The following is a 22,356-nucleotide window of genomic DNA, read 5'->3' as shown; positions in this document are numbered from 1 at the left end:
ACTTGGCACTTATTGAAAATTGTGACGTCAAAAAAGCATTAACAAAGGTGAAGCAAACCTGAGTGAAACAAAATATATTGTACTGACAACAAATGTAATGAAAGAACAGAATCTTTTTTCGTTTTTTTAAATAACTTAAAATACACTAGAAAAAATACGGTGAATATAAATAATTTTGTTTTCATGGAGAACAAATAGTTACAAAGCCCGTTCATACCAAAGTTCACTTAGAAGAGCTTTCCCTCTTTCTTGGCAGAAAAGTACTAAAGTCGTGAGGGTCTGATGGCAAGCTGGGATACAAATCACCAAGATACCCCAGATTAAATATCTATATGCATTTCAAATTTAAAAAAAAATCACAAGATTACTTGAATAGATACACCTTTATGAGATAAAATGTAAATGTTTGACAGTCAACTATCAATTCACAAGTTATAGCCAAAATAAACTTTGTTCGTGTGTATCAACATATTTTACATGTACCTAGTACCTATTATTGGAATTTAACATTGTGTGGTTGGGGAATTAAATACAGTTTTTGTCCTGAGGACATCAGAGAGCCTGCAAAAGAGAAATACTCCTCTGTTCTCATGCTTTCTGATCGCCCCTATTTCAGGAGTGGGACAGCAAACAGCCAACAAAGATATGAATGAGAAAGGTAGTGGTTGATCTCTCTCTCTCTCTCTCTCTCTTTCCTCCGAGGTTAAAAATATCAGCCACATTTGTTTGTCTGTTCTGTTTTTCTACTAAAGATGAGGGTGAAGTGCAAGTGAATCAAAGGGACGCCATCAATGAAATACAAATACATGCAACGCGGAATTCTGCTGGAAGAAATATCCCGGACAGTTTCCCATTAGAAATTCTCAGAGAAATCATTGTCTCTTTTTCTTATTCTTCTTCTCTTCTTCTCACTATTTCCAGACGTGGTTGTTAAACTCAAGTATCTGATGCAACGTGAAAGGAGGCCCGCCTCTCTTATCAAATTTCTTGTATTAAAGTGAACTTCGCAGAAAAAGGTCAGTTTCAAAACCTGTGAACTTCCCAGCTGCGTGTCTATTTCATCTAATTCTTTAAATAAGTATATATCTTCCTTCAGTTTCTCGTCTCTCTTTCTTTTTTCTCCATTTAAAAAAAACGTTAAAGTTGTTTCTTTTTGTCTCCCCTCTCACAGCTCGATTTCCTTTAATAATATTTATTTCTCTTCATATTTCTTAACCTACGAAATACCTCACAATGGTTTTGTTCCTTTCCTTTGTTTATTTATTTTTGTTCTTTAAATTGATTTTAGAAATCTGGTCTCTCTCTCTCTCTCTCTCTCTCTCTCTCTCTCTGTGTGTGTGTGTGTTTTGTTTTAATGTCTCTGTTCTTTCCAGCCTGGTTCTGCGTGTGTTTTGCATTAAGTCATAAATAGGACTCGACCCACAGAAGTCATTAGCCTTTCGCTTGTGTTTGCAGTGATGTGTTGTGTTGTGATCCTCTGGACTGTGTGATTGCAGTGTCCCCAAGAGGTGGTCGTGGAGGAGGAGAGGGGGACGTGGGGAGGAGTCACAGCCCTAAAGCAGCCGCGTGCTTTTTGGCTTTCAGTCTGAGGTCAGCGATGCTGGAGTTCTTGCTGGTGGTCTTGGCCGCCGCCGCTGCTGCCACCACCGAAGCTGCTGAGGCGGATTCCGCGGCCAGTGTGGCCAATGGCAGGCCGAAGGGCGGCGCAGGGAACATCATGTAGGGGGCGTGGGCGGCCAGGTGTGGGTGGAGGTGGTGATGTGCGTGTGCCACGGCGCTGTCCAACTGCAGCTGGGCCTGAACCTGAAAGGACAAGGGCGTCACGTTGCAATGACTATCCTAAAGATGTAACAAGAATAAAAACAAAGCATTAACACACCTAAGCGGGGCTGGGAGTGTAGTCTGCCTGCCTGTGTCTGTGTGACAGTCGGCCTGCTTGTGGCAGTCGGCCTGCGTTACAGTCAGCCTGCCTGTGTCTGTGTGACAATCTGCCGTCGTGTGACAGTGTGCCTGCCTGTCTGCTTATCTGTGTGACGGCCTGTGTCTGTGTGACAGTCGGCCTGCTTGTGGCAGTCGGCCTGCGTTACAGTCAGCCTGCCTGTGTCTGTGTGACAATCTGCCTGCGTGTGACAGTCGGCCTGCCTGTCTGCTTATCTGTGTGACGGCCTGTGTCTGTGTGACAGTCGGCCTGCCTTACAGTCTGTCTCCCTGTGTCTGCACGACAGCCTGCCTGGCAGTCTGCCTATGTCTGTGTGACAGTCAGCCTGCCTGTGTGGCAGTCTGTCTGTGAGCGTGCCTTGCAGTGAGTGTCTGTGTATGAAAGGGAAGGAAACTGTGTTCTTGCCCCAGAGTTTTTTGTTTTTTTTAATATAGTAAAAACATATCAGAGTTAAAGGCTGTCTCGCCCAGCCTTTAATACAGGCTGATAACAGCAATCTGGAAGAAGTCAGAAGGGCAGGCAGCCCATTTTATATGGAGGCAAACATCCCCCTCACGATTATTATTTTATTATCATTAGCCCACCGCTGGCTTGAGATGGGGGGGTGGTTTTTTCCCTGGTTGTTGGAGCGGAGGAGGAGGGGTGCGTGTCTGGATGGCAGTGGCGGTATCCGGTGGGATTTGGCTCCACAGTTACGTAGTTAGCTATTGTTGTTGGTTTTCTTTATATAAAAAGGGAACTCCAAACCAGTTTTACTCTCTCCTTTAGACACACTTTCATTCTTCAGCTGTGCATCAGAATCGGCAAACTTTGACTGAAAGGACGTTCCCATGTAACCCTCAGAGTGCAATCTTTTCGTGCATTTTTAAAGAGCCAGATACTGCCCTCCATCCCCAGCGGCGCTTTCATTGATGACAGAGAGTTGGCCACGCAGATCTGGAGAAGTGTGTGGCTTTTTAAAAAGTGTATTGTTCCCTCTATATAATCAGTGTATAAATATTGAATAGATGCTGTCAACAGTCATTTCATATCGGGAGAAAAGGCCCTATCCTAAAAAAAGGGGTCACTCATTTGCACTTTATCGTTACAAGTAGGTTTTACTGTACTTGCCTGCTGAAATGGCATCCTCAAAGCGCCTACATTGACATATGGTGCAACTCTGCAAGCTTCAAATTGACTGGCTGCTCCTATAAGAACCCCTGCAATAATCAGCAAAAGAAAGACATAAATATCGGCTTAGCCTTACTTTGCAATAAATGATTCTTTGAATTCCAGAAATGTATACTGTGCAAACTACAGTCTTTTGCTTCCAACATTTCTTTCTGCCAATAAATTGATACAAGTTTAATGCCATTTATAATCAATAACGTGTTATAATAGTTTTAATATAGTATAGGTAGCTTTCATATTAGAACATATATCCTACAAATCTGGAGCCCTAGGTGTTTCTCAGCAGGAACGCTCCTTCTTTACTGGTATTATCGATACTGTATAATTCTTTTCAACCTAAGCCTCTTTTATGATATCAGAAAGCATACCTTTATGAAGTTGATTTTCTTGTTTTCTACATTTAGCTCTTCTGTTTTGAAACCAGACCTGAGGAAATAGAAAAATAACCTAGATACTATACTAGAAAACCAACCTTAAAAGAGAACCAACACAAAAGAGCACACTCGCGTGCTATAAGATTTTTTTTTACCGTTATGGCAAACAGTTGATTTTGTTTGTATTGGACAACCCAGATTTACAAATTTAGAAACTCAGAGGCCTCACGAAAATAATAAAAATATAGAAAATAGACATTTGCAGCCCATACTAGTTCTCGCTAAATTACTTTCTTAGCCCTGGTTTCATCTTTCCACATTAGAGTCCCAAATGACCTAAATCACTCCCTGATATCTAATACTAACTTGTGATAATGGGTTTAGATGTTTGCGCTGTAAGACCTGAGAAGAATGTGCTCATTAATAGCCTGTAATATTAATTAGCTTTATCTTCAAGAAAAACTAAACACCAAAGCATTTAATGACTCACTTTTGGGGGGTAATTACTGTCATAAAAGCTTCACTACAAAGAAGTTTAGAATTTCTCTCTTCCTCTGTGCAGTGGAGTGTAACACAGAAGCGGAATAATTGTCTCATTATTATGATAATCTAATATGCTTCTATAGAAAAGTCTGCACCTTAGGCAAGAAGATACTTTTACTACTGGATATAGAGCTATTGAAACAAATTCAATAATAAAGTTCTACTTCCTTAAAGAGAAGGAGAGAGGGTGTTTTAAAACATTTCACTTTTATAAGAGAAACCTCTGCATCTCAGAAGCCACAGCGACCAAATAATCTTTCCCCAAGGCAAAAAACAAACAAAACAAAAAACAATCTTTTCTTGAGGTCTACTTTGAGTCAACTATAAATATGAACACACACCCCAGCCTAGAATTTATTTTGGTCAAGCTAAAGCTGCTCAACACCCACGCTCACTTCCAGTCTCTCATTTAAAAGGTACATTCCATAATTTACAAATTAGTGGAGAAGCAAAGTAAAATATTATTGCAAAGCGTTTTCCGGAACCATGTAAAGGGAATGGGTTTAATCTATGTAAATCTCTAAAAGTTATTATGCGCCCTGCGATTTGACATAATAGTAGTGTGGATTAGGTGCTACAGTGGTATTCTTTGTCCACTAGAAGGGAATCATCTCCTTTAAATTTTTCACCGAGAAGTTGGGACTTTTATCGTTTTGGGTTTTTTGAAGATTTGTTCAGCATAAATAGGTGGCTGCCTCCGCGGAAAACAGAAAAGCAGAGAAGAGTAAAAGGGAAGGCTCGTTTGGTGAGGCTGTGATGACAAAGGCTGCTTATTATTACTTTTTTGGTTCAATGTGACCGCTCTGGTTATGTCCTTATCCTATTACAAGATGCAGGGAAACCCCATAAGAATTGTGTGCATAGTTTGGTGCAGATGGTGGCCTATAAGCACAAAGATAGAGGGGGAGTATCTGTTACAGCAGCACTTTCAAACATCTGCAGATGTTTGGGGCCTAAAACTGCTCCATGTGTTCCAACAAATAATGACCATCATTTTCTCTTATTTTATGATGAGAAGGGAAATACACTGAAACAGCTACATTTGTTCTCATTCGAGAAGTCACCTTCGGCTCTCCATCTGGGTAAAGCCCCAGAGCGCTTGCCCTCTTATTTATTGCAAGTTAGGTGAAACTAACCGGAGAGAGCTCAAGAGCTGATTTTCAAAACTTCCAGAGAGAAGCTTGAAAGTAAACGTCCAGGTAACTGGTTTCCCTACTATATACAGAAAAGTGATTAAAATAGCTTGATATTTTTATTAAATATTATATTGTTAATAATGCTGAACAAAGAGAGTTCAGCAAAACTTGTTCACCCTTTCTGTGGCTTCGCCTAAGATTTAAGAACCACCGGTAAAAACTGACCGTAAAATTTCCTCACTTAGCAGTTGCTAATTTAGTTTATAGTCAGTACATCTATAAACTTAATTGGTACATCCGCCTGGTAAACCCCGAGACAGGAGCAGACTAGGAAAATTCACGTGAACAAAACATCCGTTGTAATTCTTCCAGTCAGCCAAAAACGAAACGTTGTTTAAAATCCTTATATGTAAGAGGCACTAAGCTTAGGAGGCATAACCCATAATAAAGCACGCAGCAATGGTTCACTCAGATGCTGGGAGCAGTTCGGCACTGGAGTATCTTTTCTGGCCATGGACAGCATCTAAATGGACATTACAGAATTTGTGAGTTAAAAGCCTTTCATCAGGTACGGCAGGTTCACACGCAATGCTGTATCACAACTAAATTACGCACAGAGACCCACATGTTGCAATAATCTTTGCTACCCTACCTGCACTCTGGCCTCGGACAGTCCCAGCCTCTGGCTCAGCTCTTCTCGCATGAAGGCGTCCGGATAGTGGGTCTCATCGAAAAGCCTCTCCAGCTCGTTCAGCTGCTCCAGAGTGAAATTAGTCCGGCTTCTCCTCTGCTTGATTTTAGTCTGCCCTTCGTCCTCCATCACTTTCGCATCCTCTTTGCGATCCTTCAGCTCTGGGGAGACTGAGCGTGAAACAAAACAATCAGACCACCCCTCACCGGAATTGCCAGCGCGGGCGTGGGATTTGGCCACTCCAGTTTTTATTCTTAACTTTAGGAGGAAAATGTGCTTGGCTTGAGGAAAAGGAAGGAGAGGAGAGTCAATGGAAATGCTAAAGATCACGCCTCAAAACAGATTATGGCCAGCTACATTTTAAAAGGATATTTGTTTTAATTCGGAATGAGATTTTGGGTCAGCGCTGGGTTTCCTATTAGCATTGCTGGTCCTCTGGAAGAAAAGGCGACAACAAAATACTTTTCACGAAAAGACCTTATTTCCAAATGTATTTAAGTTAAGGATTGACCTGTGTGGGTGAGCCAAACCAGGCCATTGATTTACATCTACATTTTCGAGCCCCTCAGCATAATTTCAGTAAATCATTGCAGAGTCAAACTGTGACCCTTTTAAATCATCAGAACTGTCAAGCAATCTCTCTCCCTCTGCAAACTTGCTGGCTTTATTTACGAATAATTATTTTAAACTAGACCCATCCAGGCGTACGCAGGAGACAAATAGCAGGGAAATGCCATGCCCAACAAAATATAACATTGCCCCCGCAGGAACTGAGGCCAAGTTAAGGTCGGCCCCATTAACTTCACTGTCATTTTGTGGGAACCTCTTACCAGGCAGTCGTCGGACAGTGGCAAGAGACACGCCATGTTTGAATTACCCTTGGTACAAATGTAAAGCTTCGTATCATTTACCTGTCATTATTTATTGAAAATCAAAACTAAAAAAATCAAGTCGCGATCTCTGGGTGAATTAGTACCTTAAATATCACAGCAACAGGTTTAAGTGGTAAATCTGGCATCCGGACTGCCTCTGGATTGTTTAATGGCTTTCATGCGCTCAGCACCTCCAGTGTTTAATAAAACATGCATTTGTCTTTTCTGAATTTACATATGCTGAGGGTTCCTGGTGTTTTTATTGGTATTGTTTAATTTTCTGTTGACTAAGCACTTTCAGTTAGCTATGCATATCAATTAAAATATCACTGAGTGACGCTATTTGTATAGTTCATTAATATTTGCAGGGCTTCCTAACAACCAGTTGTGTCTGTAATTGCACTTCTTCCGAATCCCTGCTTCCTGCTGCAATGCTTTGGAATGGGATTTTATTTGCGCATCTGAAGTCCAGGATTTGTTTAGTGTGATCGCAGCTCTTTATAACCCTATGATCACTATCAGAATTTGTTTATAAAATCATTTCCGGAAGTTGTTCTCAATCGAGTTCCGATCTGGAGAGAAATACTTCTTTGAACAAAAGGTCTGAAGTAAACAGTCCCTAGATATTACATCCTCATTTTAAAACCAAACGCAGCCATTCAAATGTTGCTGACATCTACAGTGCTCTTTGAATAAGCAAACGGGATGTCATTTGTGCTTCTTATAACATTATTTTCTTCACTGAGTCTCTCTATCTCTGCATATATACATACACATATAGGCAGACAGATAAATCCAAACCAGAAAGTGCAATAAAAGGGACTCCTGGTATAATACATGCTTGCATTGTAACTATTAGGTGTTTTTTTTTTAAACAAATGTTCATTGTATATATATATCCCTAGCATTTATATCCAGTTATGCAATTGGCTGTCTTTTAAAATAAATGTACTACATTATATAAAATATTCCTATTTAATGTCACTTGTTTTAATGTATGTTTTAAAAATAATCTAACATGAAAATATATCCTTATCAATATCTGGTCAATAATGTATAAACATTAAATATACTTGATATAGATACAGCTTTTCAAACTTTCAACTATACTATGGGATTTTTCAGCTTTTTAAATATAAATGGATTAATATATGTAATGTAGCTTTGGTTCCTACCACAGTAACTTCCCGTTATGTTCTAATCGGGAACAGATCATGTTATAAACAAATTAATTGCATGCTTAAATATTTTAATCTAAAGTTCTAGGCATGCCACATATTTTCCTTAATTGGAAAAACATGGAAAGACACCCATTAATGTATATCAGACTCTGGATTCGTTAACGTGACAGTCAAGTTTAAATCTGCCAAATTGTCTTATGCAAATACAACATATGTACTGCAAAATGTAAGTAGTTTTAGCACAGCAGCCGACTAACCTATAAGCCTGAATAAGTAACCCGATTGTGTGGTGTGATTTACACACTTATTGTTGGAGAAAACACAACAAAAGTTCATCGAGAAATAAAGCCTGATACAGTCACCGTCAGCCTGGTCTGGAGCAAGCAGCCCCCGATGGATCAAGTGAAGGAGAAAAGAGACAGGAGAAAGCTATTTTCTAAAATCGCAAAAGTCTTCCACGCAATGGCTCTTTCCAAAATCGAAACACTGGGTTGCCGGTTCCCACCGCTCTGAGCCCTGGTCAGGGAGGACACACTCATTCTCCTGTAACTTTCACCCCCGCTGCAGAGCCCGGTGCCCGGGCCAGCCAGGAGAGCTACATTTGGGGTTCTTTGAGCAAAAAAACATTGTGGGAAAACAAAACCGCCCACCCCCCTCCCGTTTCTCCCCCAAACAACCGTCTGGTTATTGAACTCAGTCCCCCAGCCTGGCCCACGTTCCCGGGGGATGGGTGGGAGAGAAGGGGGCCGCGGGGTGCATGGGGTTTGCCTTTACCCTCGCTGAGTTTGGGAGTGCCCGCGTCCCTGGCTCTCTCGGCGGCGCCCATGTCCAGCTCTCTGACTGGAGACCGCGCTCCGCCTCCTCCTCCGCCGCCGCCTCCTCCTCCTGCTCGGACCGCTGGGCTGCTCACGTCTTCCCGGCTGGGCTCGCTGGAGCCGCCTGACTCCTTGGCTCCTCTGACAGGTCCACTCTCCAGAACCTCCCTGTACGTGATCAGCTCCTTTTTCTCTTTCACTTTCTGATCAAACGACTTGGAGACAAAAGCTGTAAGTTCTTCCATCGCCGATTCTCAGGGCTCCTTCCCCTTGTTTCTTCCTCTTACTGTTCCAAACCCCCCAATTACACATCAATGGAGTGGGAAGGGGAGGGGGGCAGCTGCAATGGGGCTGGAGTTAAATGGGATCTGATGTTTCCCAACTGGAGCGATCTTGTTAAATGTTAAGATCTTTGACAATTCTTCCCGCTAAGAGTTCAGATCTGATAGTGATGTTGGTATTGAAGTCGCACTATTTATACTTTGCAAAGCCTGCCCCTTGTTCTGAGCAAATTACCTCCCCTTGGAACTATGAATGAACCCGCTTCTCCTGTATCAGTCCAGCACGACCAAGGAGAAAGAGCGAGACAGAAAGATCGCTACTCCTCCAGGTTTCAGATCCTTGTGGCCAGGGCTTGCTATCGGCCATTAATCCAGGATTGACAAGAATCCCTAATTAATTTAATTAGGCGTGGATCCTGCGCTAGTGTCCTGAGTTAGTTAAACACAGGGGAGATGGGCAGGATCTGCAGGGGAGTGGCCAAAATGAAAAATGACAAGTCTGCTTGGAGAGAGGACAAGGAATGGGGGAGCGCTTCCTACAGATGTCGTGTATACACAGCACACAGTACTAGTCCTGCAGGTAACACTGTCCGAGGGAAGAAACAGCTCTACCAAGAGATTAGTGCTGTTTTGGTCGGTTACAATTAACAAGAGAAAGAGAGAGAGAGAGTTAATTTGAAAGGTTGTGCGGTTGGTTTGTCAAGATATTTCCCAAGCAGATGCTTACTGACACGCCAAATGTAAAAGTGTGTCTGAGTCGCTGGAACGGGTGATAGGCAATATACGGTCTTGTACCCATGAAGTAATCTTGCCCCATGCTGTTTCTTTGTATCACATTATTATTACGTTTGCGTCAATAAATCTCCCCAAAGGAACACAATTAGTTACTTTTGTGTTGAGAATCCGATGCTTTTGTTCTAAATTTGTTTGCTGTTCGAATATGTTTTATTTATCCCGCAGGACTGAGAAGAGATACATACAGTTACTTTTACAGGTTTTTGTTGTAGTAATTAAGTCAACACTGAAAATACACCTACGTTTTGGGAAAACTCTCCCGGATACTGCATATTGCTAATATGAGTTCATTTCTGAAGACAGTTTTTCATAATATGTGAAGAAATACTATATTTAGTATTAAATTTTTAATTGTTATTTGTGTAAAGCAAATGGAAACGTGCAAGTTACAGGGTACTTGATGATTCTATGTAAACATTAACACATTACGTACGTGACAGGAAAGCTTGAAAAGTTCCTCCTAAATAGTAACAGAAACACACAAAATTATAAAAAAATGTAGTTAAGAATGACAGTGCAATCCTGTCATTAACATTTTTATATGGCAAATAGAGGAATCAGATTAGACCGTATTACAGTATTTATTGCTAATACTGCTTTGCTATTGTTGTTTAAATCCTATTTAGATAGTAATTTCATTGACAGGCTATTTAGGATGCAGCTATTTTACACTTTTAGTAGAGTTCTAATAAATTATTCAAAATTGTTTAACTCTTGCTTATGTATTGATTTTTCATTTGACCTCTTGAAAGACGACTTTACGTAAAAGAGTGTTTATTTACTATAATAGGTATAGTATTTAGAATTTAATTAGCATTTCTCAGATCCAGTTATGTGTGTATTACATACAATAGACAATAAATTACTTTTACTAAGTTTTAGCATTTAGAAGACAAAACTAATCAAGACATCATTTTGCCTATTGAAATACAGAGTACTTTTAGTTTAGTCTGTTCAGACTGACAGTCTCGATATTGTAAAGTACTGGTCTTCAAAGGAGCAACGGAAACATCAATATGTAATATGGATTTTTGAGATTGTTTGGGAAGATTGTTATCACTGGCCCAATTAAATGAATTCACAATTATTCTGAACTACAGAAATATGACAAGATGTTACTGTTAAAGTAACAAAGTGAGCCGAAAAGAGAATACGTTCAAAATACTGAACTTTAGATGTTGTTAATCCGTGGGAACACATTTCTTTTTGTTTCCATAGTTTATTTCACTTCCGGCCGTGGCAACACAGATTCTAATTCATACATATTAAACTGAAGTAAAACTAAGAATATTTTAAATGCCAAACAGTCTCAAAACTTAAAAGTGAAATAAGTGTCTACAACATACAACTTGTGTTTTTGAAAATAATGTGGACAAATCAAAGTTGTCCGTACATGAATGTATGCTTGAAGGGTTCATTTAAAACGTTACATGTTTGAGCCAGGAATTTTGAGTTGATGCTTACTATTATAAACAAGCTAAGCAAATACTAAATTGCTCTGCAAATATTTAAATTATTACCATAACTATTAGCATAGAAAGCGTTTACCTCCCTTATTCTTCCCAAATATGTGTACTCAGTGTGTTCTGTATCTTTCTGTGGTAGAGAAAACAATGAAAAAAGAAACAACGTATTTTTTATAATACATCCAAAGTCTGCAAGTCCCCCCCATTTACTCAAGTTTTTTTAAAAAAGTTAAGAAGGGGATCACTTGAAACATATTTCCCTTATAAATTGGAGACTTGGGCATCTTTTAAACAGGACTAATTAACTGAACTGTTTTACTTAATCTCAGCTGTCTGCGAATAACTGAAGATCGTGTATTGCAGGCAGTTTTAAAACTCAACCCCCTCTGCCACTTACCCACCACCCAGAAGCGACCCAAAGCACACAGCAGCTACTTTACTCCACCACTTCAAGTGCTTTGCCTTTATGGCAGAGGGGAAATGGATCTCTCTGCTAGGGAAAAAATATGTCAATATAGTATGTATTCCAGGAAATACTGAGCCTCTTTAATTACTTTTGGCTTAAATGAAAAACTATAAATTTTATTTCTCCCCCACCTTCCTTCCAACAGCCCCCTTCTCCTCCTCCGTCAAACACCACGAGTCAAAATAGTCTCTTAAATGAAAAACTAATTTGCACCCAACCTCAGAAGCCCATCACCAGCTCCAGAGGAAGGAGAAACGCAGCGTTTTAAGGGAATTTGCAAATAAATCATTGCGATTTTAATCATAGTGCACCCATAGAGACCGAGCCCAGTGATTTATTCCAGCATTTTTGGCGAAAGAAGGAACATTAATTTTACCACTTTTAGCTGCATTTAAAAAAGCCCGCACAGCCCCAGTGAACATTAATTAATTAATTAGTTTGTATGATTATTGTTAGGATGATCATTGCTCTCCTCAGTGGAGAGAAGTGCAGAAGCTTTAATCGATGTTTTCTGCATTCCCTAGCCCTGCTGCCCGCCTGGCTGAATGGATGAGCTCCGGGATGGTTTGGCCCTGCCTGGCTGCGGCACCAGGAAGGCGCTGAGCTCAAACCAGGGAGCTGCGCCGCGCCGCGCCGGCGGCCCCAGGCTCGGCCTTTTCCGGCCTCTCGCTCGCTGGGCCGAAGGCGGGATTCAGGTAACGTGGCTGGGTCGGGGCCGCCTCGCCGCCGCTCTCTGGGTCGGCGGTGCCGGGGGCTGGTGCTTCCCCGGAGACTGGGGTGGGGGAGCGCCGGGCTCTGCCCGCTCCGCGGCCTGGTCCCTGGCGGCTGGGAACGGGGCCGAGCCGCCCCAGCACCCAGGGCTGCCAGGCCGCCTGTTCCGCGAGGGGGGAAGTGAGGCCAGCACCAGTCACCCGCCCCTTAGGGAGGCCCCCATTTCTCAGCCCCTCCCCCCCAAGGGGAAGCGAGGCCAGCTCTTGTCACTTGCCCCCTTTTTGGAGACTCCTGCCAATTTTCAGTGGGCTCTTAAGCAGGGGTGCAGGAACAGTTTGTGTAGTGGGGGTGCTGAGAGCCATTGAACCAAACTGTAAACCCTCTTCGTAATGGAATCCAGCTCAGGCCAGGGGCGTGCGGCACCCCTAATTCCAGCACCTGTGCTCTTAAGTGGAAGGAGGGCATCCTCCACATCTTTTGCTTCTACTTACATCCCAGTGAGTGGGATAAGCTTTTTTTTTTTTAGGAAAATAGGGCCTGCTCCGTTATATCCAGCTGTAAAGTGTTCCCCGTATTTTGTCTAAATTTTGCTGGAAGCATTTATCTTCTTGTCTTTGGTCAGACCACGTCACACACAACCACCCTTGAATCTTTCCATTTGCTCACGTTAGTTCATGTTGTTCCATTTTGGTCCACATCATCAAGTTGAAAGAGACGCATCAATTTAAAGAAAAGGAGTACTTGTGGCACCTTAGAGACTAATAAATTTATTTGAGCATAAGCTTTTGTGAGCTGCAGCTCACTTCATCGGATGCATGTAGTGGAAAATACAGTGGGGATATTTTATATACACAGAGAACATGAAACAATGGGTGTTACCATACACACTGTAACGAGAGTGATCAGGTAAGGTGAGCTATTACCAGCAGGAGAGAAAAAAAAAACCTTTTGTAGTGATAATCAAGGTGGGCCATTTCCAGAAGTTGACAAGAACGTGTGAGGAACGGTGGGGGGTAGGAGAATAAACATGGGGAAATAGTTTTACTTTGTGTAATGACACATCCACTCCCAGCCTTTATTCAAGCGTAATTTAATGGTGTCCAGTTTGCAAATCAATTCCAATTCAGCAGTCTCTCGGTGAAGTCTGTTTTTTGAAGTTTTTTTTGTTGGAGAATTGCAACTTTTAGGTCTGTAATCGAGTGACCAGAGAGACTGAAGCGTTCTCCGACTGGTTTTTGAATGTTATAATTCTTGACATCTTATTTGTGTCCATTTATTCTTTTATGTAGAGACTGTCCAGTTTGGCCAATGTACATGGCAGAGGGGCATTGCTGGCACATGATGGCATATATCACATTGGTAGATGTGCAGGTGAATGAGCCTCTGATACTGTGGCTGATGTGATCAGGTCCTATGATGGTATCCCCTGAATAGATATGTGGACACAGTTGGCAACGGGCTTTGTTGCAAGGATAGGTTCCTGGGTTAGTGTTTTTGTTGTGTGGTGTGTGGTTGCTGGTGAGTATTTGCTTCAGGTTGGGGGGCTGTCTGTAAGCAAGGACTGGCCTTTCTCCCAAGATCTGTGAGAGTGATGGGTTGTTCTTCAGGATAGATTGTAGATCCTTGATGATGCGTTGGAGAGGTTTTAGTTGGGGGCTGAAGGTGTTGGCTAGTGGCATTCTGTTATTTTCTTTGTTGGGCCTGTCCTATAATAGGTAACTTCTGGGTACTCTTCTGGCTCTGTCAATCTGTTTCTTCACTTCAGCAGGTGGGTACTGTAGTTGTAAGAATGCTTGATAGAGATCTTATAGGTGTTTGTCTCTGTCTAAGGGGTTGGAGCAAATGCAGTTATATCATAGAGCGTGGCTGTAGACCATGGATCATGTGGTGTGGTCTGGATAAAAGCATGTAGGTAAGTATAGCAGTCAGTAGGTTTCCGGTATAGGGTGGTGTTTATGTGACCATCGCTTATTAGAACTGTAGTGTCCAGGAAGTGGATCTCTTGTGTGGACTGGTCCAGGCTGAGGTTGATGGTGGGATGGAAATTGTTGAAATCATGGTGGAATTCCTCAAGGGCTTCTTTTCCATGGGTCCTGATGATGATGATGTCATCCATGTAGTGCAAGTAGAGTAGGGGCGTTAGGGAACGAGAGCTGAGGAAGTGTAGTTGTAAGTCAGCCATAAAAATATTGGCATACTGTGGGGCCATGCAGGTACCCATAGCAGTGCCGCTGATTTGAAGGTATACATTGTCCCCAAATGTGAAATTGTTATGGGTGAGGACAAAGTCACAAATTTCAGCCACTAGGTTTGCCGTGACATTGGGGATACTGTTCCTGATGGCTTGTAGTCTATCTTTGTGTGGAATGTTGGTGTAGAGAGCTTCTACATCCATAGCGGCTAGGAAGGTGTTTTCAGGAAGATCACAGATGGATTGTAGTTTCCTCAGGAAGTCAGTGGTGTCTCAAAGATGGTAGCTGGTAGCGTAGGGCCTGAGGATGGAGTCCACATAGCCAGACAATCCTGCTGTCAGGATGCCAATGCCTGAGATGATGGGGTGTCCAGGATTTCCAGTTTTATGGATCTTGGGGAGCAGGTAGAATACCCCTGGTTGCGGTTCTAGGGGTGTGTCTGTGTGGATTTGTTCTTGTGCTTTTTCAGGGAGTTTTTTTTAGCAGATGGTGTAGTTTCTTCTGGTAACCTTCAGTGGGATCAGAGGGTAATGGCTTGTAGAATGTGGTATTGGAGGGCTGCCTATCAGCCTCCTGTTCATATTCCGACCTATTCATGATGACGACAGCACCTCCTTTGTCAGCCTTTTTGATTATGATGTCAGAGTTGTTTCTGAGGCTGTGGATGGCATTGTGTTCCGCACGGCTGTTCCACTGCATGCATCTGATGAAGTGAGCTGTAGCTCACGAAAGCTTATGCTCAAATAAATCGGTTGGTCTCTAAGGTGCCACAAGTACTCCTTTTCTTTTTGCGGATACAGACTAACACGGTTGCTACTCTGAAATCTATCAATTTAAAGATTACTTTTGACTGAAATTTTCGTTTCACTTACTACTGTTACAGGCAACATCTTAAATTAATTTAACTGAAATAAATTAGAATATGGTCTCTATTTCTTGTTTGTTTCTACATTTGGCAGCACTGAACATATAGTCAGTTTTGCTGCTTCCTCTGTGTAGTTGGTTAGTTTCCCTTCTTGTTTGTGTGGGTCTTTTAAGCTGTCCTCAGGGGAGAGGGAAACACTTGGACCAACGTATTCAAAAGCAGCCTCTGATTTTATTTTTGAATTCCTCAGCTGTTGGATGTACAACTTGACATAGATTTTTCACAAGTGCTGAACTCCCACAGCTCCATTCAAGTTCAGACGGGTAGATAAGGGTGGCCAACCTGAGCCTGAGAAGGAGCCAGAATTAACCAGTGTACATTGCCAAAGAGCCACATTGTCAGCAGCCCCCCATCAGCTTTCCCCCCCCCAGCTGCAAGTGCCTCCTGCTCACTGGCAGCCATGCTGATCAGCGCCTCTCCCTCTCTCCCCACACACAACTGTTTTGTGGTGTGCAGGAGGTGCGGAGGGGGAGGAGCGAGGGCAGTGCAGGCTCAGGGGAGGGGTAGAATGGGGGCAGGGCCTGTGGGAGAGCCAGGGGTTGAGCAGTGAGCACCACTGGAAAGTTGGCGCCTGTAGCTCCAGCCCTGGAGTCGGTGCCTAGACAAGGAGCCGCCTATTAACTTCTGAAGAGCTGCATGTGGCTCCGGAGCCACAGGTTGGCCACCCCTGTGTAGATACTGTTGTTGAGTGTTCCATATAGTGGGTGCTCTGCCTCCACAGGAATGTCATTACTATAATTAAACAACCCTAGCTTCTTTGGATATGATCCTGCTCCCACTGACATCGGTGACGTAACACTAATTTCCTTAATTGAAAGTGGGATAAGACCCTTTAAGTGACTTTAGATGCCTGGTATAGGAAAGACAATTTGTAGCTACATTCCATTTCCTTTTATGATTCTGTTTCCATCTATATTGTGCACTATGGTTAATATTACACATCTTGTGTTTTAGATATTTTAATTCTCTGTTCAGGTTAGGAGCTTTTCTGGATGTTGCTTACATCTTCCAGCTATGGAAAGATATTTTGGAATACATTAGCTGTCTAGTAAGATGGTAGATAACTAACATTAAAATAAATAAGCTTCCATGTTAAGTATACTTGTCGAACTTTTGAACTAGTTCAGCGCAATAGCACAGAGAATTTTGGTGTGGTATCTGATGAGTAAACAAGTTGTGTGGAGCTACTTTAGGATGTCCCATAAGAAATATTAGAAATTGCAGTCTGAGATCGAGATGAATGAAAGTAACCTGTAACTTTAATGTGAAACTGGTTATTTTTTTACAATCTAAATCAGTGGGCAGGTCCAATCAAAGTGGTAAAGTTATTGAAACAAATGTAGATTACCTGTGACCTTCCAAGGTAAGGCAATATGAACTAATTACTATACATGTCTTTAATATCTTGAAATAACTAGTTTGCAATATGGAAAAACAGGTTTTACAATAAAAGGAGTACTTGTGGCACCTTAGAGACTAACATATTTATTTGCATGCATCCGATGAAGTGAGCTACAGCTCACGAAAGCTTATGCTCAAATAAATTTGTTAGTCTCTAAGGTGCCACAAGTACTCCTTTTCTTTTTGCGGATACAGACTAACACAGCTGCTACTCTGAAACAGGTTTTATAATGAATTTTATGTAATTGACAGTAGTATTGACTGAAACGTTTTGTAGAGGCAGATTACCTGGGCCATAGGGCACTGAATGGGCACTCAGGAGACCTGAGTTCAATTCCTGGCTGTGCCATTGGTCTGTTGGGTACCTTGGGCAAGTCACTTCCCTTCTGGTGCCTCAGTTTCCCCGTATGTAAAATGGGGATAATGATTCTGACTTCCTTTGTAAAGCGCTTTGACATCTAAAGTTAAAAAGTGCTATGTAAAAGATAGATGTTGGTATTATTAATGGAAATTGTTCCCTTACAATGTCTAAGAAATAATTTCTTAACTGAAAATTTAGAGCTTGTGAGAAATGCCAGATCAACAAAATTGTATAGTCAAATCCTTTATTTACCTACACAATAATGATATGATATGGCCAGTGGCGGTGTGTGTTCATGTTACGTAAGTGGCACATTTCAGGCATCTTTGTTCCCAGGCATCTTTGCCGAGATTGCCAATTATGGTGGCTGTGTTGGTATTTGTGGTGTAGGTGCTTGTTTGGAAGTAATGTGGAAAGTGGACTGAGACCACCAACACATTTTACTTTGGTTGTTAGTCAGATAATAGCAAAAATGGTTCAGATTGTTGCCTCCTGTGTGTTTCTCCTTCGGAACAGTTCTGTGAACTTTTTTTTTTTTTTAATGAAATCTTCCTCTCTGAGTAGTTTTTGTGGGCTGCGGAGGGGGGAGAAGTCTCCAAATGCTACAGATTAAGTGGATTCATGTAAAAGGACACCCTCAGATCTGCAGACATTGGAGCAGTTTGGCTGGGCTTCTGTCCTTTTTGTGACTGCCTTCTCTTCTGTCAGCACTGGTCCAACAGAAGGCATGCTGCCATTCTTTGAGTCCCTCTGTGAATGCTCATTATCAGCAAAAGGAGTGATTTGTCAGGAATTCAGTCTTTGAAGCAGAATTTATTCTGTACCCCACCCCGGGGTTTTCCAGGTAGAAATCCAGGAGTTGATCAGGGACACTGTGCAGTGAGAGGCTGAGTCAGCTAGGAGAGTGGAACTGATGGGAGACCCTGGGACTTGGATGAGGAGTCTGAAGGCTGAGATTGGGAGTGGGATGAGAAGTTTGAGGAGTTGCATACTGGGCAGGCGAGTAGGCTGGGATGAGACAGGGAAGAGACAGGATTGGTACCAGGGTCTGGTTAGAGGAGACAGGGCAGAAGGGGTCAAGCCTGTGGGGGAAATGGGCACACTCCTCCCCAGAGACTGGAATGGAATCCAAGGTTCCCGAGTCTCCTCATTCCTCTGCTGTGAGCAAATATCTGTCAAACCCACTGGCAAAGTGTGTCTCGTCATCCTCTACATGGAGCAGTAGAGGAGGATGAACTCTACTACTGCTAACAGTTACTCCATTAGCTCAAGTGGCAGAGGTCTGTGCAGTGGATTTAATCAAAGGCTTCATTCCTCCTGAGGAGCTGTCTGGATATCAATATGATGTCAAATTTCATTGGGTTTCTAAGGAGTCAGTGGACACTGCCCTGAGGAATTCTGTCTGGAAGTGTGAACGGACAAAGGACTGGACATAGGCCCCATAATTGCAGAGCACACCCCCGATACAGCTTCCTCCTCCTGGACTGACGAATGATCATGTTGACCAATGCCAGGAGGAGGTTGACGAGGAGGTCTTGTGACGGAGGAGCCACGGATGGGGTGTGCCAGGATCAGGATGTGCAGGGAAAAGTGCAGCCAGAGCCTCATTAAGAGGTTCTGGAGAAGACAGAAGAGGGGCTGTGGCCTGATGCGCTGTATGTAGACGTGCGCCAGGGTCTCCATCATGTTGCAGAAAGTACAGGTGTTGGGGTTCATGAACTGTGCTAGGTACACACCTGTGCCTATGGCTTCCCTGAAAGAGCCTTGGAAGATGTATGGTGAATAAGGCAGGGACTGCAGGAAGAGAGAGGATGATTTCATAGTGAAGGCAGTAGAAATCTGCCCTGGAGAATTGGATTCTATATCTTCCTGTGCCACCGAGTTTCTATGTGATGCTTAGGGAAGTCACTTAAACCACTTTTCTCAGGTGGTCACTAATTGTGTTCCTCATATTCTGGGTGTCTGTCTTAAGACGTTGGGGTCTGTTTTGTACAAGTGTTTAACACTCACAGCTGCTACTGGTGTCAAGAGGAGCTGTGCTTTGAACATATGATGTGCTGTGTAATGCTAAGTACTCTGAAAAAACAGGTCCTCTGGTGTCTCAAATTGGGCACCCAGAATTAACAGATACTTCTGACCTCAATCTACGTGGGGATAATACTCTGTCATCTTGCAGAAATGTTTGTGGAGCACTCAGATATTATAATCATGAGTGCTATAGAAAAGCCTAGGAGGAAATTATTAATAATACCTTCAGAGCAGGTTTTGAATAATAATGTGCAGTAAATAAGGTATGGTGCCACCCATTGTAAAGCATTTTTAAAGGAATTGAAGAGCATATCTTAGATTTTTAGTTAGTTCAGGAAAATTTATTTTTCCTCCAAAAATGTATTGGAAACTACATAATTGATTTTACGAATTAATAGTGTTGCCAGTTGTTTATGCTGTCTGCTTCATTAGCTTGATATACTTCTAGATACAATTTTAGGTTTTTAATGAAAAAGTGCATTTTTTTTAAAGTGGATCAGGGGATGATGTATATGCTGAAGTGTAATATGATGAGTCAGAACAATATACATATCAAGTAGTGAATATCTCATTAGAAATGAGTCTCTTGTACTCAGTGCTTCCCTGTGCTATATTTCCTTAATCTTGCTGTCATGAATTTTTAATCTACAGAATTGTAAATGAAGTAATGTTTATTTAAATGATATAAAAATTGGACCCTAAAATATTGCTTCAGTACCTATTTTGAACTTACTCAAGAAGTCAATTTCAGTATAGAATAAATTGCTTTGATAATGCACTCAAAGTAGCACTTTTTATTTCAAAAATTGCCATCTAATGGTATTTTGGCAGTATGAGGTGCTGCTGGTTTTGGTGGGTACTTACTGTTGGGAGTTGCATATGTTTCAAAAGTGACTTACTAAGAGTGAGCTGACTAAAGGTCTAGTCCTACAGGGTGTTGAAGATTGCAGCGACTGGTAGTTGATGATGATGCTGAGCACCTTGCAGGATCTGGCTCTCAGGCTTTTAGTACGTAAAGGTCCATTACAGGTATTTTAGAAGTTGGTAGCTCCCCACAACCAAATACTGTTTCTTTTTCTGACTCAGGACATGACATACAAGAGTTCAGAATGCTACATTCAAAAGGGACATTAGGGTTTGGATGGTACTGCAACTTTAGTCAACTACATACAGTCTGTTTTAATTGTATAATCCTATCTAGTCCCATTTAAAAAACAAACTATAATTTGAAAATATGGATTTTTTTGGTCATGTTCGGTCACGGCTTACGATTTTAGTGAGATGAGTGGGCCTGTTTTGAGCTGCATAGTGGTGCAATGTTTGGCTAAATTTCTGATAGCACTATAAGTAGGTCATCTTCCAGGCTTAAATGACTTCTAAGCTTAGTTTTCACAGAAATCATTGCTGAAAGCCCAGACTCTCAGCGAATGGAAGCACCACTTTCATATCTTCATCACAGAGTTCCTTGTACTCCCCGTTAACAGAAATCTGCAACGGCTTGTTAGATTTGAAAACTGGCTTGTTAGATTTGAAAACTTGGTCTTCAGTGTATGATCATTTGATAATTCGAGGAGATTTTTGTGAGCTGGACTACTTCAGATTGGAATAGAATAAACTCTTGTTAAGAATGAGGTTCAAATCCAACTGGTATCTGGAGATTCATGTTCAGCTCCTGGAAAGTATTCATCAAAATAGGAGTACAATCCAGACGAATGAATGAGTATTTTGTCTTTAACAGCATTTTGATAACTTTCATTCTGTTCTTTGAAAAAGTCTAACGTGGGAAACATCTTGGCAGGTCCCTTTTCATTGTGGGCTCTTCAAAGGCAAAGCTGTTTCATGAATCTCCATTTTTTTTCTTGCATATCTAGTATATTTATATTCTTACCTTGGTGTGGTAGGTTTAGTACATACCATTTGTCAAATACATCCACCCTGTAAACTAATGTAGGCAAGAAGTCCACATTATGCATGTAGTCTGCAAGGTCTGTTTTCCCAAGGAGGAAAATTTGGATTGCATCACACCATTCAAAGATAGTTGTCATGTGGAAAAGTGGTACAGTGCATCTGACTTTACTGTGAAATAGAAGGTAAATGTGTTTACTGTTTGGGATTTTATGAAATTAACCATTTTAATAATAACGTTGAGGGCCTAATATACTTTAGGTTGCATGTTTGTGATGAATCATGTAGTGTGTCCAAATTTTAGCAGGTGCCACTTTATTTACTTGTGCTCAGTACTTAATTTGTAATGAAAGAGATGCCAGGGCTCTGGCTGTTCCTCTGGCAGCTGAGTGACGTGTAACTGATGCAGGAAGAGATGCTGGGGCTATGAATTGCCAAGTCTAGAAGTGCTGGGGTTCAGCCCTGGCAAGCCCTCGCACAAATTAAGCACTGCTTGCTTGTGCTGCAACCCCACTGTTCTTTCTGGTCAATGCTGCTTTCGCCGCGTCTGTGCATAGCCCCGTACACGTAGTCTGGTGAAGACCTTCATCCACTATGACGTTATCAAGGATCTTGATTATTTTCTCACCAGCTTGGGTTGGGATTTCTTTGCAAAATAAAAGTTCTTTAACTATTGTAACTGTTTTGATAAATCTCATATGACACAGAATCTGAGCCCTGTTGGCTATATTTAAGTATTTGGCACAGCAGCTTGATGAATCCAGACTCTTAACTTGCTCTGTCAACTGATCCTGGACATTTTCTGCAAGATCATCAGTACATCAATGGATGGTATTATTTGAGACAGGAATGGCTTTCATTGCCACCGCTGCTTGTTTCTCAATCACAATTCTACCCATATCTATTGCTATTGGAAGTAGAAGGATATTGCCAATGGTATGTGCTTGTCTGCATTTTACAACTTGCATGGCCACCATGTAAGATGCTTTCAAAGGCTTTTTGAAGAATAGTTGCTTTGTTACACCTGGGTTTTTTTTGGTTTTCCTATTGTTTCCAAAGGAAGACATTGCAGCTCTTATTTACAAATTCTGGCATTTGGTTTCT

General features: G+C 41.8%; 2 protein-coding genes across 6 annotated transcripts in view; one reads left to right on the top strand and one right to left on the bottom strand.

Annotated features, from left to right (window-relative positions):
- Positions 1-1,545: 1,545 nt before the first annotated feature.
- On the bottom strand, positions 1,546-8,966 carry SHOX2 (SHOX homeobox 2). Of its 3 annotated transcripts, XM_073358761.1 has the most exons (6): positions 8,622-8,966; positions 8,156-8,171; positions 5,815-6,023; positions 3,478-3,535; positions 3,050-3,138; positions 1,546-1,839 (listed from the first exon to the last, which is right to left on the bottom strand). In XM_073358761.1, the coding sequence occupies exons 1-6, from the start codon at positions 8,964-8,966 to the stop codon at positions 1,546-1,548; spliced, it is 1,011 nt and encodes a 336-aa protein (XP_073214862.1). The 3 variants fall into 3 exon arrangements, with proteins under 3 accessions (XP_073214862.1, XP_073214863.1, XP_073214864.1); XM_073358762.1 differs by lacking the exon at positions 8,156-8,171 and having other exon boundaries at positions 8,681-8,966; XM_073358763.1 differs by lacking the exon at positions 8,156-8,171 and having other exon boundaries at positions 1,546-1,803; positions 8,681-8,966.
- A 3,308-nt stretch (positions 8,967-12,274) lies between these two features.
- The window catches only part of RSRC1 (arginine and serine rich coiled-coil 1), a 366,646-nt gene continuing 356,564 nt past the window's right edge, over positions 12,275-22,356 (top strand). For all 3 annotated transcript variants that reach the window (XM_073359563.1, XM_073359564.1, XM_073359565.1), the window contains exon 1: positions 12,275-12,424. In XM_073359563.1, coding sequence (XP_073215664.1) covers positions 12,275-12,424 — 150 coding nt within the window. The remainder of the gene's footprint in view (positions 12,425-22,356) is intronic.

This window comes from Lepidochelys kempii, chromosome 9 (assembly GCF_965140285.1).
Source record: "Lepidochelys kempii isolate rLepKem1 chromosome 9, rLepKem1.hap1, whole genome shotgun sequence".
Lineage (NCBI taxonomy): Eukaryota > Metazoa > Chordata > Testudines > Cheloniidae > Lepidochelys > Lepidochelys kempii.
This window is presented reverse-complemented; position numbering and strand designations above follow the sequence as displayed.

Coding starts and splice junctions, on each gene's coding strand:
- SHOX2 (XM_073358761.1), bottom strand. CDS start 8,966: ATGGAAGAACTTACAGCTTTTGTCTCCAAGTCGTTTGATCAGAAAGTG. Junction 3,536..5,814: donor TGTCCGAGGCCAGAGTGCAG/GTAGGGTAGCAA, acceptor CTATTTCCTCAG/GTCTGGTTTCAAAACAGAAG. Junction 3,139..3,477: donor AGAAAATCAACTTCATAAAG/GTATGCTTTCTG, acceptor TGATTATTGCAG/GGGTTCTTATAGGAGCAGCC.